Source organism: Apis mellifera, linkage group LG7 (assembly GCF_003254395.2).
Source record: "Apis mellifera strain DH4 linkage group LG7, Amel_HAv3.1, whole genome shotgun sequence".
In the NCBI taxonomy this organism is placed as follows: Eukaryota; Metazoa; Arthropoda; class Insecta; order Hymenoptera; family Apidae; genus Apis; species Apis mellifera.
In genome coordinates, this window is record NC_037644.1 from 11,193,582 (window position 1) to 11,210,467 (window position 16,886).

Sequence of the window (16,886 nt, forward strand, 5' to 3'; positions counted from 1 at the left end):
AATCGAATTGGATCAACTCGGTTGCCAATTTCAACTGCGAGGAGTCATAGTAACTTCAACGTAAAAGAAAATAGAATTTCGATCTTCTTGTTAATATCTTTCTTGCAAATACGTTTTCCATCATAATTTACTATTTGTAGTCTATGACTCGTAAATTTCGAAACGTTTCTGTTTCCATTCGAGATTTTAATAGTCAATTGTTGCTCGCACACAACATTAATTAACATTAATTAAATATCTTCGACTGAGAATTATGCAATTATTCCGTTTTGCAAAATTGTTTCCAAATTCGCGGGTATTTTTATTCGTGATTTTAAAGGAAGTTGTACCGCATACAATCGATAAATTCCACTCCATTCAAACTCTCTTCATCCCGACAAATTTCTACGATACTTCGATTCACGATTCTACCACGGTAATTGCTCTCTCCACTCGAGTGCAATCCCATATTCTCAATATTCGTGCGATGCGAGCGAAGAAGGATCGGTTGATTGCGAGTTTGGTTACCCCTCCTCCTCCGCACCCCTCCCCCTTTGTCGTGGAAACATTCGATCGATTTGTCCATCATGGACGCGGACAATCGACTTCTCTATTGCTGCTCAAGAGTGTCTTCGGCGGGAAATTCGGAAATCGATGAGTGTCGAAGTGGGCCGACCACGTTACGTCCGCAGCGTAAACAGCTGGTGGCCGAAATCGAAAATCTGGACGGAGAAGAAAAGCCGTGGCCGCCGTGAAAAGCTCGAGCCGTATCCACGTTGCGAAAAACGAAACGCTTGGAAAAAATCCGGAATGTCCTCCACCTTTTCTTTCCGATCTATCGTTCCTTTGCAATTACGTTTTTTGGCAATTTATTGGTCGGCGAAAAGGGGGAAATAACAGGAAGAGGAAGGAAAGAGGGGAATTGTTAGAATGTTTGAAAAACCTGCTTTTAAGAATCGATGCATTGTGCGGATTGAGTTTTTCTTTTTCTTTTTTTTAGATCCGATGGAAACGAAGGGAGATGAATTCGACGAAGGTGAAAAAGTAGGGTGGAAAAATAAGTTGAAAAGTTAATTTTTTATTTATTACGCGATAAATCGTTAATAAACGATATTTATTACGGACGAATTAAATAAAGATGGATGAATGTGATCAATGATACGTCGATTGCTTTGTTTATTATTAAATGATGAATCGTGTATATTTAAGCAAATAGTGGATCGATGTTTAAACTGACTTTTCTTTTTTTTTGTTGCAGCAATTTGAAAATGGAAGTAACAATTGGGGGAGGAAGTTAACGGTTAATCCTTCCCCTTATGATTTTTTTAGTAGCTATTTAAATGAAGATTAGTTGCCCGCTATGCAGTTATTGTGCAATATTAGCGCAACTGGTTTGTAAATTGGTCGTATTTGAATGACCATCGTCATTGAGATAATAATATGAAAATTAATAATAATGATACATTGCATATGTAATTTGTTTTTAACAGTAGAACAATCTGTAACGTGTATCCGTACGTAATTATACTACAGGATGATTGTAATTAAGGTAATAATGTGAAAATGGATAGAAATTATGCACGTAGCGTATTTAATGTTATTAATTTTTAATAGATAGTTTTGCATTTCACTCGAAAGTAATTCTATTCTCTCCGAATTGATCGTTGAAATTAATTAACAATGTCCTAAAAATGTTTTGCTCTCTTTTAAGTTTTCAATGAAGAATAACAAAGAAATTCCGAAATTCGCCATTTTAACGGGTATAGTGTTAATAATTCCCAGTCCCGCACAAATTGAAACTCAAGTTAGAGTTTAGTTGAAGCTAAACTTTCTTATGAATACATCTTCCCCTTATGGAATTGAAACTGTAATTTCCACCACGAGTGTGACTCGATATTATAAGATACAGAAATAATATTCCTTTTTAAAATAGTTACAATGAAAGAATGATTCACGATAAAATTATTCGATTAATAATTTTTTAATTAATATCTGTGATCCTGTTTTACAACGATCAATGTTATAATCTCAAAATTGTTGCAACTATTCGATATAAAATAATAAGAATACGTTTAAAAAATATATTTCATAAATTTTCTATATAAATATCTTTTCGACAAAGTAAGTTTCGACTCGCTTCCATTAAAATTATTCTCCACTACGAAATACATCGAAGGTTCTCTCGCTAAAATTCGTTTCATCCACTTCAACGAAATCTCCCCGAAAACCTTGCGCACACGTTTACATCCGTTTTATCCAACATTAATCTCCCGGAATCATGCCGTTCCTCTTCCACCCTCGCGTATTTATCGATTCATTAATAACAAAACAGAGAAACGTATAGGGTGTAGCGCCGGGTGGAAGAAGCTTTTAAAATTTTCAAACAACCATTCCAACGGTTACAGCGTTTTCGACCCGATCGGTCGACCGTTAATTCTTTTCTTTCCGGATGAAACTAAGCCGCCTGAGCCGAGCTCTCTAACCTTTGCTTACCTTCATCCTCTTTCATCGCGAAACGTCTGGCCGTGCGTTCGGAAATTTCAATAAAAAAGTTCAAAAATGAAAAGAGGGAGGAGAAAGATATCGATACGTGAACGTATGCGTCATGAAACTTTTCCAAAAAAAGATGAAAGGGAGCTTTTAACGTATCCTTTCGCACTTTTCTAGTTCGCCTGTTTCATCAAAAGTGTCAGTGATCAATTTGCACAGCCATTTTTGATTTTCTTTCATTTTCTTTTACGACTGTTTATCTGTCAAAGATTAACATTCACTGTTAAAAAGAATCCTCTTTGACAGGTGTGTTAAATCGTGCTAATATAAATTTCACGATATTTAACTTTTAACCTGGCAAGAAAGTTATTGAAGAAAATCTTAACTATGTTCACGATCACTTTATCACACAGTTGTACGGATTTTCTTTGTTACGTTAATATTCAAAAATCATTGTATCGACTTTTTCACGTTTTTATTACTTTCTTACTTTGCAGGATCGAAAGTCGAAAGGGGCCGTGGAATACAACCGAAGTCTCGGGCACGTATAAGGTCTGTTTTATGGGCGGCTGGTAAAGAAAAGTTTTCGAAGGTTCTGGGGAACGTATACGGAATTTCTTCGATCCTCCAGGTGGCGGAGGAGCGATATTTCAGGTTTGTAATGAGAGGCGAACTGGATGCTTCTTTACCTCGCCGATATGAAAATATCGATAATCTTTGAAAAGTTCGTCCGTGCGTGCCATCCACGGAATTCGTGGAAACCCGTCGCCTTTCTAAATTGTGGGTAAATCGACTTTCCCGACTTTTCGATACCCGATTTCTTAATTTATATTTTCACAACTTTTTTCGACTTTCGTATAATGATCTCCACAACAGCAATTTTCCTCATCAATTCGGATCATTCTCTTTGTAAGAAGTTTCAAACTGTATTGACGCGCAATAAAAACTTTTCATCCTTTTCATTTCTTTCTCGTTCCCTTTAGAACTCTCTCTTCGAGTTGCGACCAACTAGTATTTTCTAATTTATATCTTCGCAGCTTGTATTTATTACAACTTTTTATATATATATATAAAAGAATATTTGCACCATCATCAATTTTCATCACGAATTAAATAAAATTTCCTTTCGCAAGAACTGTTCTTCCAATTATCTCTTCAGTCTCTCTTTTCAGTAACGTTACTAATTTATATTTGTTTCCATAACTTCGTGTATAAAATAATCCCTGCCATCTAGTTTTCTCCTTGAGAATCCTAAAAGTCATTCCCCAAAATATAGATATATTAAATTCGATTCTTTTTAAAAATACTTGGTTGTCAATTTCAATTGCAAAGAGTCCACATGTGAGTACGATAGTAACTTTGTCAAAGAGGATAGAATTTCCCTTTTCAGCAATTTTTTATTTATATTTTTCAACGACATGGATCGCGTATAAAATAATCCCTGCCATCTAGTAATTCTTCTTGAGAATCCTAAAAATCATCCCTTAAAATATAGACATATTAAACGTTAATTCGATACTTCTTAGAAATACTTTTTAGATTAATTTGGTTGCCAATTTCAATTGCGAGGATCCACACGTGAGAGATAGTAACTTTGTCAAAGAAAAATAGAATTTCGATCAATTCTCTTTTCAACAACGTTATTAATTTATATTTTTCCACGATATGGATCGCGTATAAAATAATCCTTGCCATCTAGTAATTCTTCTTAAGAATCTTAAAAATCATCTCCCCAAAATATAGACATATTAAACATTAATTCGATACTTTTTAGAAATACTTGGTTGTCAATTTCAATTGCGAGGGGTCCACACGTAAGTACGATAGTAACTTTGTCAAAGAGGATAGAATTTCGAGTCAGTTCCCTTTTCAGCAACTTTTTATTAATTTACATTTTTCCACTACATGGATCGCGTATAAAATAATTCCTGCCATCTAATAATTCTCCTTGAGAATCCCAAAAGTCATCCCTCAAAATATAGACATATTAAACATTAATTCAATACTTTTTAGAAATACTTGGTTGCCAATTTCAATTGCGAGGGATCCACACGTGAGTACAATAATAACTTTGTCAAAGAAAATAGAATTTCGAGTCTATTCCCTTTTCAGCAACTTTTTATTAATTTATATTTTTCCATTCCATGGAAAATAATCGAGTAATTCTCCTCGAGAATCCTAAAGATAATCTCCAAAAAACATATATATATAAATCCTCGATAAAAATCTCCAAATCTCAATTTTGCACGACACGCCATATTGCTCGCCGACGATAAATCATCCCTCTCCTTTTAAAAAGCCACGTCGAGGTTTTCCCCGAGGGTGGCTCGTACGTACGTACGTACGTACCGAACCCCGGGACATTTAATATACATAGAAGTTGCGACAGTGCAATCGATGGAACTTGCTTATTGGCAATTTGTCGAGTGGCGTGGGATGAGGGGGTGGGGGATCGAGTAACGAGGAGGTTGTTTTCCGAAGACTAGGAGGTCTACTGCTATCCCTGCCTCACGGCGTAAAATCGTCGGCCATCGAGGAGGATCAGGAGGGGGAGAGGTGTCTTTCCGCGGGATGCAATTTATCCTGTCGCATTAGATTCAAAATAATTGATCCCCGGGGCTGGCGGAGGGAAATGGCGAGTCGTTACTTTCGATCTGGCGCCTGGTTCCAATTGGCCATGAGGAAAATAAAAACTCCGCTGGTGAATGAACTGGTTTCGATGAAAAATTTTGTCGAAGGTTTGGCAAGGTGGAAAGAAAGGTGGAAGGCTTTGGAACCTTGGAATGGTGCTTGGAAAAAATTTCCAAATGGAGGAAGAAAAATTTGTTGGATCTTTTGTAGGGTTTCTTTTTTTTTAATTTTCGTTTTTGAGTAGGGAAGTGTTAATTGTGATATATATATAATAAATATGTGTAGTTGCATTGTAATATGGCGATTGATGGCGACACTAGCGCCACGTGATTAACAATTACTGATATCTAATGTAATTATATGTTTATTTACATTTATATTTTTCTACATGATATGACAAGAACGTAGAAGTTTGGAATCACTGTGATATTAATTATCATGGAGTCTCATTTTTGGAATTCCAATTCCCTTCAAAATGGACATTCAATTTCAACAACAATAATTCTTGAAACACCTATAAGTATAATTATATACTATTACAATATATCAATTCGTTCCAAACTTTTATTGAATAGCAATATATAATCACTCACTAATTACCGAAATAAATATCGAAATAAGAATCTGAAAATCGATGAAAATTCCAATCCTTCGTTTCGAACGATACATTAAATACACTCGTCCGAGTTTATATCACTCAGAAAATTAAGAAAACAAACGTTATTCTTGAACTTGAATATGTAATTTCTCGATCAATTAACACAGCTTGTCAGTCATCCTCGAATTTCATCGTGCGTTACCCAATTGATCAAATTCAACATCGATATATCCCTCCCCGAGCGAGTTGCGCAAATCTGGCGTAATAATTGAATCCGGTATCAAATTTCACGACGCCTAATAGATATTGTCAAAGATAATGCGTTCCGCGACACCACGCGAGGAGGGCCGTGTCGTTTAAAATGAAATTTGTATCCGCGCCCGTTTTCATATTCATGGTCTATTAAAATTCCCCAACTATATATACATATGTATATACATATATATATATGTGTGGCTGTGGGCAAATGATTGAAACTTGAATAAAACACGGATGGGAGGGGCGGGTGGATAACGGGCCATTCTCGTGCTCGCGTGGAATTTGTCTAATTAATAATGGGCGACGTGTAAGCGGCAGTGGTGGTAATAGCGTGTGCTCGAGAGGGGAAATGCGCTTGAGAGCAATTTTTTGGGGAATAAAAATTAACGAAAAGAAAAGAGAGAAAGACATAGAAGGTGGGATCTACTCACGTATATCGAGTGCTCGAACATCACGACTGGGCCCGAACAGTGTCAGTAGCGCGCAGAACTTGGCAATTATTGGCAGGCAATCAGTCTTCATGGTCGCCTAGGTGCGGTGTCTTCATGGAAGCTCGTGGCAATCGCCTGGAAACACATAAGGGCAAAAAATTTACTCCCAAGTTTGTACACTTTCGGGTCTCTTCGAGCTTGGTAAAATTATTTTCTTCAATTTCTGATTACTTTTTCAATGTTGCTTGCTCCTTCTCTCCTTCTTTGCTCTTCTCTTTTTTTACGTGTCAAGGATTAGTAATTTAAGATGGAAGTAATTAGATCACGAATCGATACTTTTCGTAATGCACGTGGTGGAATTAAAAATTGTGGAGGGAAATATGAAAGAAAATTTAGATTAAAAAATATTTGAACGCAAACGAAATATTTTAGCAGAAATTAGTTATCATAAATTAGTTCTTTAAACGTATTTATCCAATGATGAAAAATTTCTGAGATGAGATGCGAGTGAATTATTGATGATGGAATTATCAAAGTGAATACCGTTAATCGTATTAAAATTACTACAAACTACTCGAAAGCGTTGTAAGGGATAGGAAAGATCTTAATGGTCTATCGATAATCGAGCATCCTTCACGGAACTATAATAAATCATGTCGTCAAAGCGGCGAGGTATCCGGCTCTTTTCGAAATAAATAGCACGAGTAGCTCAATATACATTACAATACAAAATATCTACATTCATCTAGGCACCGTCGATCGTGCCAGTCATCAATCTCCCCAAAGATATATCTCATCTTCCCTTTTTTATTCCTCGCGACATGCTTTTCCCAAAATCGTTTTCCTTCCAATTTCGATTTTGCTCGATCTTGAACGAGTATATGCATAATATCCATTGAACAATTTTCAATTTTTATAATGATCAAGCAAGCTCTGCTTTCTAATTACACAAAAATGTAATAAAATAAACATGATATGTCGTTGAATATTAAATATTAAGAAATCTATTTAATCAGAGTTATGATTAAATTGAACAATCATTTCTATTTTGTAAAATATCACTTTTTTCATGTATTATCACAATATTTGTTTTTAAACATCATTTTTTTAACTTTGAAGATGCGATAAATTTTCTATTATTCCACTCATCGTATCTTCTATACATTGAAATGAATAAATATAAAAAATCACAAAATATTCTATTACTGAAAAGTATCGAGTTATATCATATATTTTTACTATATTGTAATAGAAAAGTACTATAATTAATAGCTACAGATCCAACGCAAAGTATTCAAATTCGAAAATAAAAATAAATATCATCCATCGATCAAATGTTATTTGAAAATTCAAGAAACATCGGAATAGAGAGTAAAATTTTCAACTATCGTGTAATTCCGTAAGTGAACGAGGGTGAAAATGGAAGGAGCACGGGGGCGAAAGGGAAGTTGATCGACTCACGTTGGGTAAAACCACGAGCGATTCGATCGTTCCTTTTGCTTGGCACGCTGCTGGTCGACCAGTCAGCCTCTCGGTGGTCTCTGTGGTACGTGTGTCGCCTAGAGAAACACATAGAGGGAGACTGACTCGTAATCGAATCCCCCGCTCAATTAGCCTAACCTTGCACTTTTGCGTTCCTGTGTTGGATAGGCTAAGGGGTGACAGACGAGGGAAGGGGTGAAATGTTAAGATCTCGTCATTATCGCTCGATGATCCATTTTGGAGAAGAACAGAGAGAAGAATTCGAACATTCGATGTAATTGATTATGAAATATTATTGCTTCTTTCGTGTATATTGTATTTTTTGCTGGTGATTGGAAAGAGTTGTGAAAAATTCGAAAAGTGCACGACGATGTTTGATAAAGTGTAATTAAATGTAAACTTTGGTCGAGGTAGTTAAAGAGAAGTGTAAGATAACGTTCGAAAGAAATATTTCAGAAAATTCTAAAGAGTTCTGACTCGTAAAAGAATTACAGTTTCTGAAAATTATTAATATCATATTTTAGAGATTTTGACAATTTGTTTCGCACAAATTTTTGGGATTTTTTTTTTTTGGAACTTTTAAAGTTCTATATCTTATGGATAACTGAAGGATCTCATAGATCTTCAAGAGTTTCGATATCTTCGATACTTCCAAACGTCTAGACTCCTGTAACTCTTGGAACACTGAAATCACCGCAAACTATCGAGATCTCGAATATCCTCCGGAAACCCTGGAGACCACCGAAACCCAGCCAACATTCCCGAAAACTCTAGAGACCACTGGATCCTTGTAACCATTCATTTGCAGTCTCCTTTAAGGAGATCCATACTCGAATACATCTATTTTCATAGATCTGGAATCACTTTTCATAAAGTTTCTTGTTTAATATTTATTATAAATGAATTTCAACCAAACATTTTACAGATTATTCGAGAAAAAGTTCTTCCTTTCTTACCAATTAATTGCGAATATTATAATCAGTTTTTTTTTTAAATAAATGATCGAATCTCATTCTCGAAGCTCAATTATGAAATTGAACAATACTCTGCTCGATTTTTATTACTCTTATTCATACAATAGATATTATTTAATCGAACAATGTTATATTGTAGTGATCTATATCTCTACATAATATTAAATATTCCCGTTAATGAGTTACTAATTGCAATTATAGCAAACGTAACTGCAATTATATATCATGAACACTGTCTACTCCATGCGGAGATCCATGTTATGGAATATATTTCGTATAGATAGCCCTTTTTCCTTCTATCCGCAAATAATTAACCACGCTGAACCATGATTGCCTTTTCACGGGTTCGATACACGCATTTCTGGTATTTCCACGGTTATGTACATGTATTTAAAGGAGCCATTGCGATATCGATCGCCATTCGATATCAACGCAATACCTCATTATCCATTATCGACACGTTCACAGTGCTTCCCATCGAAAAAAATTTTCCCAATACGATACCGCTACACTTCCATTACGATTCTCTTCTCTCCGCTCGATTTCCTACGTTTAACCTATCCACCTATCGATTTTCCAGTCGAGATTATTATTTCTACTTTTCTTTTCACCTATTTTAATAGTCCAAACTTTGAAATTTGTCATTTGAAAATTGACGTCGTTTGATGGAATAATGGAGACGTAACTCAGAATTTACTCAGAATTATTGGAAAATATCGTTTTTTGTCGTATGATTTTATCTTAATGATGTGAAATTCGAATAAAAATTTGCTAGAATCTTCATCATCAATTTTTCTCAAAAAAAAAAAGAGAAGAAAAACTTCGAAATTTCGAAAAAAGGCCTTCTTCACGACACCTAAAGGATCTGACAGCCTTCTAATCCCCTATCGTTATACGCTTCTCAAAATTTTCCAAGCGTATCGTTTATCGGTGAAAAGAAGATGGAATAAGAAATGAAAAAAGGGAGACGAGCGAGGGTGCATAAACGAGCGAAGGGAGGAAGAAGTTTGGCCGTTAAAGGCAGGACAAGAACGGTTCCGACGAAATTTTTCGAGACCCGGAAGTAGTTTCCAAGGACTTGGACCGTAATGACGAGGAGCCCGCGAGGAGCCCGGGTCAATTCCTTTCTGCTGCCGTAGCGAAATACATCCGAGGTTTTATGGCGCCGAGTTTTCGGCGAAACTCGCGGATCGTTCGGCGGTTTCGACCACGAAATCGTCGAAAGACAGCGCGGAGGCTCGCCTCGTAACGTTAAATCCGATCCGCGTCTTCGAAGTTTGCTCCGACAAATAGCCGAGAAGGGGTTATATCCGTCCGCCATTTCCAAGATTTCACGGATTAAAGCGAATCGACAGGAGAATATTTGGCGAGGAAGGAAGAGTCGCGAATACGAGCAATGGAAGGTTTATATTTGCTGAGCCAAAAAGTGTTTTCAGTGCTTCCAACGATGAACGGTGAAAGAGGGGTACTTTTTCAAGTTTGGTTGAACGTCGATGATAATTTTATATCTGCGATCGGATGGATAAAAACTCTTCGCGTGATTCGAGCGAGTTTAATTAATGAGTCGTTTTATTGAAATCAACGAGAAGTTTGGTTTCCGGTGAAATTTTATGCGAAAATGTGAACGCGATGAGTTGAAATGGAGTATTTTTTTTTCCTTTTTTTTTTTTTTTTTCCTTTGATGAAATATTATTTTGAGAGGATGAAAGCGGTGGTTACAGTTTCGATTGAAAATACATCGATGTATTCGGGTTAGTTGAAATTGTATTTGAAATGCGTGGGAAAAAATTGGGAACTTTGAGAATTGATTTCAAAGTTTCAATTGAAGTTTTGGACGATGCGTTATGTTTTACGTACGAGGAAATTTTCGATATAATAGGAATTTTTTTTGGGTCACTGAGAATTTCTTTCCAAAATATCGAAATGAAGATTATACTTTCGTGTACGTATCGAATTTCAAAGTTTTCATTATTTATTTCTTATTTTATTTCTTCTGGAAAGTTTTCGATCCGAGGATTTAGGAATTTCAAAGATCTCGCAGTGAATGAAGCTGAATATCTTCAGGAATGGTTACTTTAAAAAAAAGTATTTGAAAGAGAAACGAAGGAAGATGTAACGTGTTCGAGGAAATAAATAAGATACAAAGTCGAGGAATAAGCAGAAAGGAATTGTGAACGCAAGTTTCAAATATTTAGTCGGAATGAAGTAAGAGTTATAATATAATTAAATCCATAATTATTATTAATTATTCTTAAGGTACGTTTGAGGGTGAAACTTTCAACTCTCGATTCAAAGCGATTCGAAAATAACAGTTGCTGTTATTGAATTACTAACAAGAAATGACTCTTGAGACTTGCACTCGAAAATATCTCGCCACTGTCCGATTCTCATTCTCAAAATAATTAATTCTCCAGAGTTTTATCCCCAATTTTATACATCTAATCTCTTCTTAGCTAAATGCAAAGATTGAAACGATAAAGGAATTCTTAAAAATGTTCATCACGGTATTCAACAGCGCGATACTAGCGCCACCATGACCATTAACTATTAATATCCTAATATACTTATATATTCGTTCATTTTACGCATTTCTCCTTGAATAAATTTATTACATATTCTACACAATTCAAATTATCCCACGTATCCAAAATTATAAACAAATATCTTAATTTAATTCTAATTTAATTTTGTTTCGCTTCGATCAACCAACATTTAGTCCAAAAACCTAACTTCTCCAGAGTTTTATCCCCAATTTTATACATCTAATCTCTTCTTAGCTGAATGCAAAGATTGAAACGATGAAAGGAACCCTTGAAAATGTTCATCACAGTGTTCAACAGCGCGATACTAGCGCCATCGTGACCATTAACTACTAATACCCTAACATACCTATATATTCGTCCATTTTACGCATTTCTTCTTCAATCAATTTATTATTTCTACACAATTCAAATTATCCTACGTATCCGTAAAATTATAAACAAATATCTTAATTTAATTCTAATTTAATTTCGTTTCGCTTCGATGAACCAACATTTAGTCCAAAAATCTAACTTCTCCAGAGTTTTATCCCCAATTTTATACATCTAATCTCTTCTTAGCTGAATGCAAAGATTGAAACGATAAAGGAACCCTTGAAAATGTTCATCACAGTGTTCAACAGCGCGATACTAGCGCCACCATAACCATTAACTACTAATACCCTAATATACCTATATATTCGTCCATTTTACTCCTTCAATTAATTTATTACTTCTACGAAATTCAAATTATCCTACAATACAAATTATCCCTACAAAAATTATAAACAAATATCTTAATTTAATTCTAATTTAATTTCGTTTCGCTTCGATCAATCGAGTCCAAAAATATAACCTCAACTTTCGAACGAATTCTATTTATGTCGCTGTAAATATCACGATTTTTCTACACCATTCTACGCTTAGTTCTCCAGAGTTGGCGACTCCAGAGACTCGGAGGAGCAACAGCTCGCCGGGCATATTCGTTACCAACCCCATGGAAATTTTCACCGGGCTGGGAAAGTCCGTTAAATGAAAATCGACGAGCGCCAGGGGTCAGGTCGCGGAGAGGGGGCGGGCCACTTGAAAAACAACACAGCGTCGTTTCCCTCGACCCTTTGAAATTGGGTTAATTAAAACGCACCGTTTGCTGATTCGAACTTTATCTCTCTTTGTAATTTTGAAAACCAATTCCATTATACCCGCAGGTTCCCCCAACTTCTTCTTTTTTTTTTTTTTTCCTTTTTCGCCCCTGTTTGCCGCGGGGCGCATTCCATCCCGGCCTTGTTGCGGATCCGCGCAGGAGGGAAAATTAACCTGGGAAACCGGGGGGCCCGGCCCACTTTGCAAAATTATTTCCCATCGAAACAGGTATCGAAGAAGTTGGGGAAACTTTTGAAATATTATATTTAATACTTCTTCAATCTCTGCCTCGAGTTTGTATTTCATTTGTCTTGTAAATTACCCGTTTATTTGACTTTCAGAAGCGAGCTTCCCTACTATTGCTCATCATCGTTTATGTAATGTTAAAAAAAAAAAGACATTTTTTTTTCTTTCCGATCCATAGATAATTAAATATCCTGAAAAGTGTGTGAATTGTAAAAATTAATTAATTCTTGCATTGACACAATTCGATAATCGTAATAATGTAACGTAATTATTCCAATTCTTCTTCGTGTAAATTGTTTTGAAAAATAAGTTACAATAATACAATAAAATAATATTCGAACAAATTCCCCAAGAAAACTATGCCCTAATACCTAGAACACACTTTATACACACGCACAAGAAGTTAACCAAATTACAGAAATAACCAAGAAACGTCAAGCGGCGAACGAATCGCCTCCGAGAGAGAATCCTCCACGCGCTAAATATTACACACACGTGGCTATAAATATTCCCCTTATCGACCATATTTCCAAGCCCAAAGCGGTGTTCCAAGCCCTGGCGAACGCAGTTAAACTCCAACGCTGCCTAGGACCAACTACCCCTACCCTTGCGCCAAATTACCCTCGGCGTAATACATTCTCGGTCGCAATATTGTCCCCGACAATTGAGAAATCGAAATCGCGGGATATCTCGCGTGTCCCTATCCACCCGCGCGTGCTTAGACGTGCAACTCCTTGGGGAGTTTCTCGTACGGAATAACGCTTCTTGGTCGGACCTATCGTTCCCCATTATCGCGTACCCTGCGGTTTTAAGCTATCGCGGAGGCGTAAGGAAACCCTTGCACCCTTCAGGGATGGAACGATCCTCGAGGAACGTTTCCCCGCCCGAGATAACTCGACCGCCAAAGTATTCTCGCCGTTTATCCCCCCCTCCTTCTCCTTCTTTGAACCGCGATATGGATATTTGACACGGTTCGAGTCGGTTCGAGCGAGAGTTTATTATGAGAGTTTGCGCGGTGTGAACGGCACCGGCCATGAATTATTCGAGGATGGAACGGTGATGGAACGCTTTGTCATCATTTGGGCGAAATTACGTGGTGGACCGGCCGAGCGGGTTCGCGTATGGATGGCCGCGTTTGAAGAGGTTTGAAATTAACGCGGTGTTGAATATTATGGCGCAGGTATGGTTGGTATATATTGTTCGATGTCGTCGAGGGGAGGAGTGTGATTTATTAGGAGATTTGGGAAAATTGGGATAGGGTTGGATGTGTAATTATTGTTGTTCGATGTTTGGAGCGACGTTTGAAGAAGAGAAGGATACTTGTAGAATTAAAGTGGCGTTTTATATATGTTACGTTGTTCGATAATCGAAATGGATGAAAAGGGATTTTCATTTTCGCGTCTCCCTCTTTTCCATTCCGGTGAAAAGTGAAATAATAAAAGTGAAAATCCCACTTCGTGCGATTACTCGGCACGAAATAAAAAGAATTGGTTCGAAGCCGGTGAATAACAATCACGTATGCATGTTTACTCGTGCCACATTCAAAGTCAACTTGTCACACGCGCCGTGGTGCGTAGTGGTAATTTTAAAAATTACTCCCCTCGCTTGCTGCGCGAGATTAATAGAACGCCCGGGCAAACTTCCCGTTTTATCCACGCGTCTCATCGTCCGCCGCGTTTTTTCCCATCAACGCGTCCACACTTTTTTCCCTCCCTTTACGCCTATTTCATTATTTTTTTTTCCCTTCCTTTGGTTTACAGCCGACCCAGGATTCGCATTTCTCTAATTCCTCTCCCGCTTTTCAACATTTGCACGCGCGCTCGCATCGTCTCGCTATCGTTTAACGATATCGTCGATCCCAGGCAACCTACTTGCGTTCGTCATTGGGTCAAAGCCAAAGCCAAAAACCTGCAGGGATAGTTTCCACTTTGCTTTTCTCCCTCCTCTTTTCGTTGTTCGTTTTCGATCGGCCTAAATATCGATATTCTTTTTTTCCTTTTCGTGCCATTTTTGCGACGAGGAGCGAAGTTTTTACGTGTAATGTAATCAGATTGAAGAAAAGTATGATGGATAAAGGATTGTGAAGTGGAAATATTTTTCTATCGTAATCGATAACTTTTAATAATCTCTCTGAAAATTATCATCTCGATGCTTATTTTATTTCACGTATATAATTTTCGAGAAAATTTCCATATTCTCTGGCAGAAAGAAACCGTTTGTTCCGCGAAATAATACAGTAAAAAATATGGAAATTTGATGGAACAAAAAAAGAAAACAATAATAAAAATATACACAGAGCAATCGATTCTACGATTCGAGATTCATCCTTCGTACTTTTATCCGCCCAAGTTCCATGGACGGTTTTGCTCTCCACGCGATCCACCGGCCGATTAAGAGAACGAGAGCATTCGTTCGTCGATGTTTAAGTATTATCCTGTCCCATTGCGCCGTATCGTAGCTTTGGAAAAGAAAAAAGGAGTATCGATAAGCGATACTCTTTGCCGATAAATCGCGACTGTAGCTGAACGAGATGTCGTTGCGAGCATGGGCATTATTTTATCCCAACTATCTGCTTCCGTTTCATTGTTACGTGTACACGTATATTTATCGATAAGGAGGCATCTTAGAGACGTGTAAAAGTAGAGGAAGCAAAGTAGTCAAATAGAAAAAGAGATTGCATTATTTAATTCAATCAATTGTAAAGAATATTGTTTCTCGTTGGCGAGAAATATTCGTAAAAACGTATCTAAGAATTGTTTATCGAGTTTTCGTATTCCAATATTGAAAATAAATAAGTCGAAACGATAATGTTGTCTTTTATCATTTTATAATACTGCTTAGATACAATCACAGATTAGATGTAGATTAATTTTTCCATCCAAAATTCCAAAAATTGTTTGTTGAGTTTTCGTATTCCAATATTGAAAATAAATAAGTCGAAACGATAATCGATAATGTTGTCTTTTATCATTTTATAATACCGCTTAGATACAATCACAGATTAGATGTAGATTAATTTTTTTATGAATAATCAATCGTTTATTTCCAATCAAGAAGAATTAATCAAAAAGAAAAGAATCGCAAGAGAACTTTAATTCAACGTCATATCGTATTTTTTAAACGAACGTAAAGCGGGATAGTTTCTTTCTTTTCTTTAAAGAGAAAGAAAAAGGAGGGTATAAAAAAGGTGGGAAAAAAAGAAGAGGAAACAGAAATTGAGAGAGGGAATTGAGGAAAAAGGGGCAACATATCCATCAGCGAATCATTGTTTCGATTAATTAATCGAGCACGAGGCTCGGTGTTTCTCGTTATATCTCGAGAGTGCTTCGCCCCGAGTTTCGATTGTTTTTATCTTCGTCCTCCTCGCTCTCGTTAAAAGACAGGCCACTCGTTACCACCCGCGCTTTTTATCGCGCGAAATAATGCAATCGCTCCTCGATTGTTTTCACGACGACAACGTTTAAAAAAAGGTGGCGAGCGTTTCGCAGTTTCGTGATCGATCGTGAACCGGCAGAGTGGGACAGAGAGTGTTGCGTGCGAGATGTAGAGGAAGGCGAGAGAGGAATTTAAATTAATATTATACAACAGGAAAGTTTGAGCTTTCGAAGGAAAAAGTATCTATCACTATTTTCGTTCTAATTTGATTAGAATTGTAATTGCAGTGCGAGATGATCCACATTTCGTCGAAGAAAATTTTAATTTATCGAGCAGGAAATAAAAGTACGGGTTCGGTATCTTTTATATGGAATATTTTTTAATCGAGAAATTTCGTTTTTTTGCAGCAATTGCGAGCTTCGTCGCACGTTAGATTTTCCGTTCCATCGTTCGTGAAATTGCTGGGTGCATAGGTTCGCGTTTAACTCCCTGTCTAACGCCCCGCTGTGGAATGTTCCATACGCGCCAGTAATTACACCGATGAGGTGTTAGCAGTTATGCGATTCGCGAAATTATCTCGAATTTCTCTTAACTCCGCCATTACAACGATTTCGAATAATTTTCCAAAGTCCTTTGATCTTTCTCTAACAATTCCCTAAATCGTTCAAAGAATTATTTATTTAACATAAAACTCTTATTAAGTATTCTCGTATATTGTTAAAAAAAATTCGAAAGTTTTCGAATTATTTCTTTATACAGA

At 36.7% G+C, this 16,886-nt stretch overlaps 1 protein-coding gene across 4 annotated transcripts in view; it reads right to left on the reverse strand.

The window, feature by feature from the left end:
- LOC408922 (discoidin domain-containing receptor 2) overlaps window positions 1-16,886 on the reverse strand; it is a 140,057-nt gene that overhangs the window by 68,093 nt on the left and 55,078 nt on the right. For all 4 annotated transcript variants that reach the window (XM_026441612.1, XM_026441611.1, XM_026441610.1 and 1 more), the window contains exon 2: window positions 6,388-6,522. In XM_026441612.1, the coding sequence (XP_026297397.1) occupies window positions 6,388-6,478 (91 nt within the window). In that variant the 5' untranslated portion in view covers window positions 6,479-6,522. The remainder of the gene's footprint in view (window positions 1-6,387; window positions 6,523-16,886) is intronic.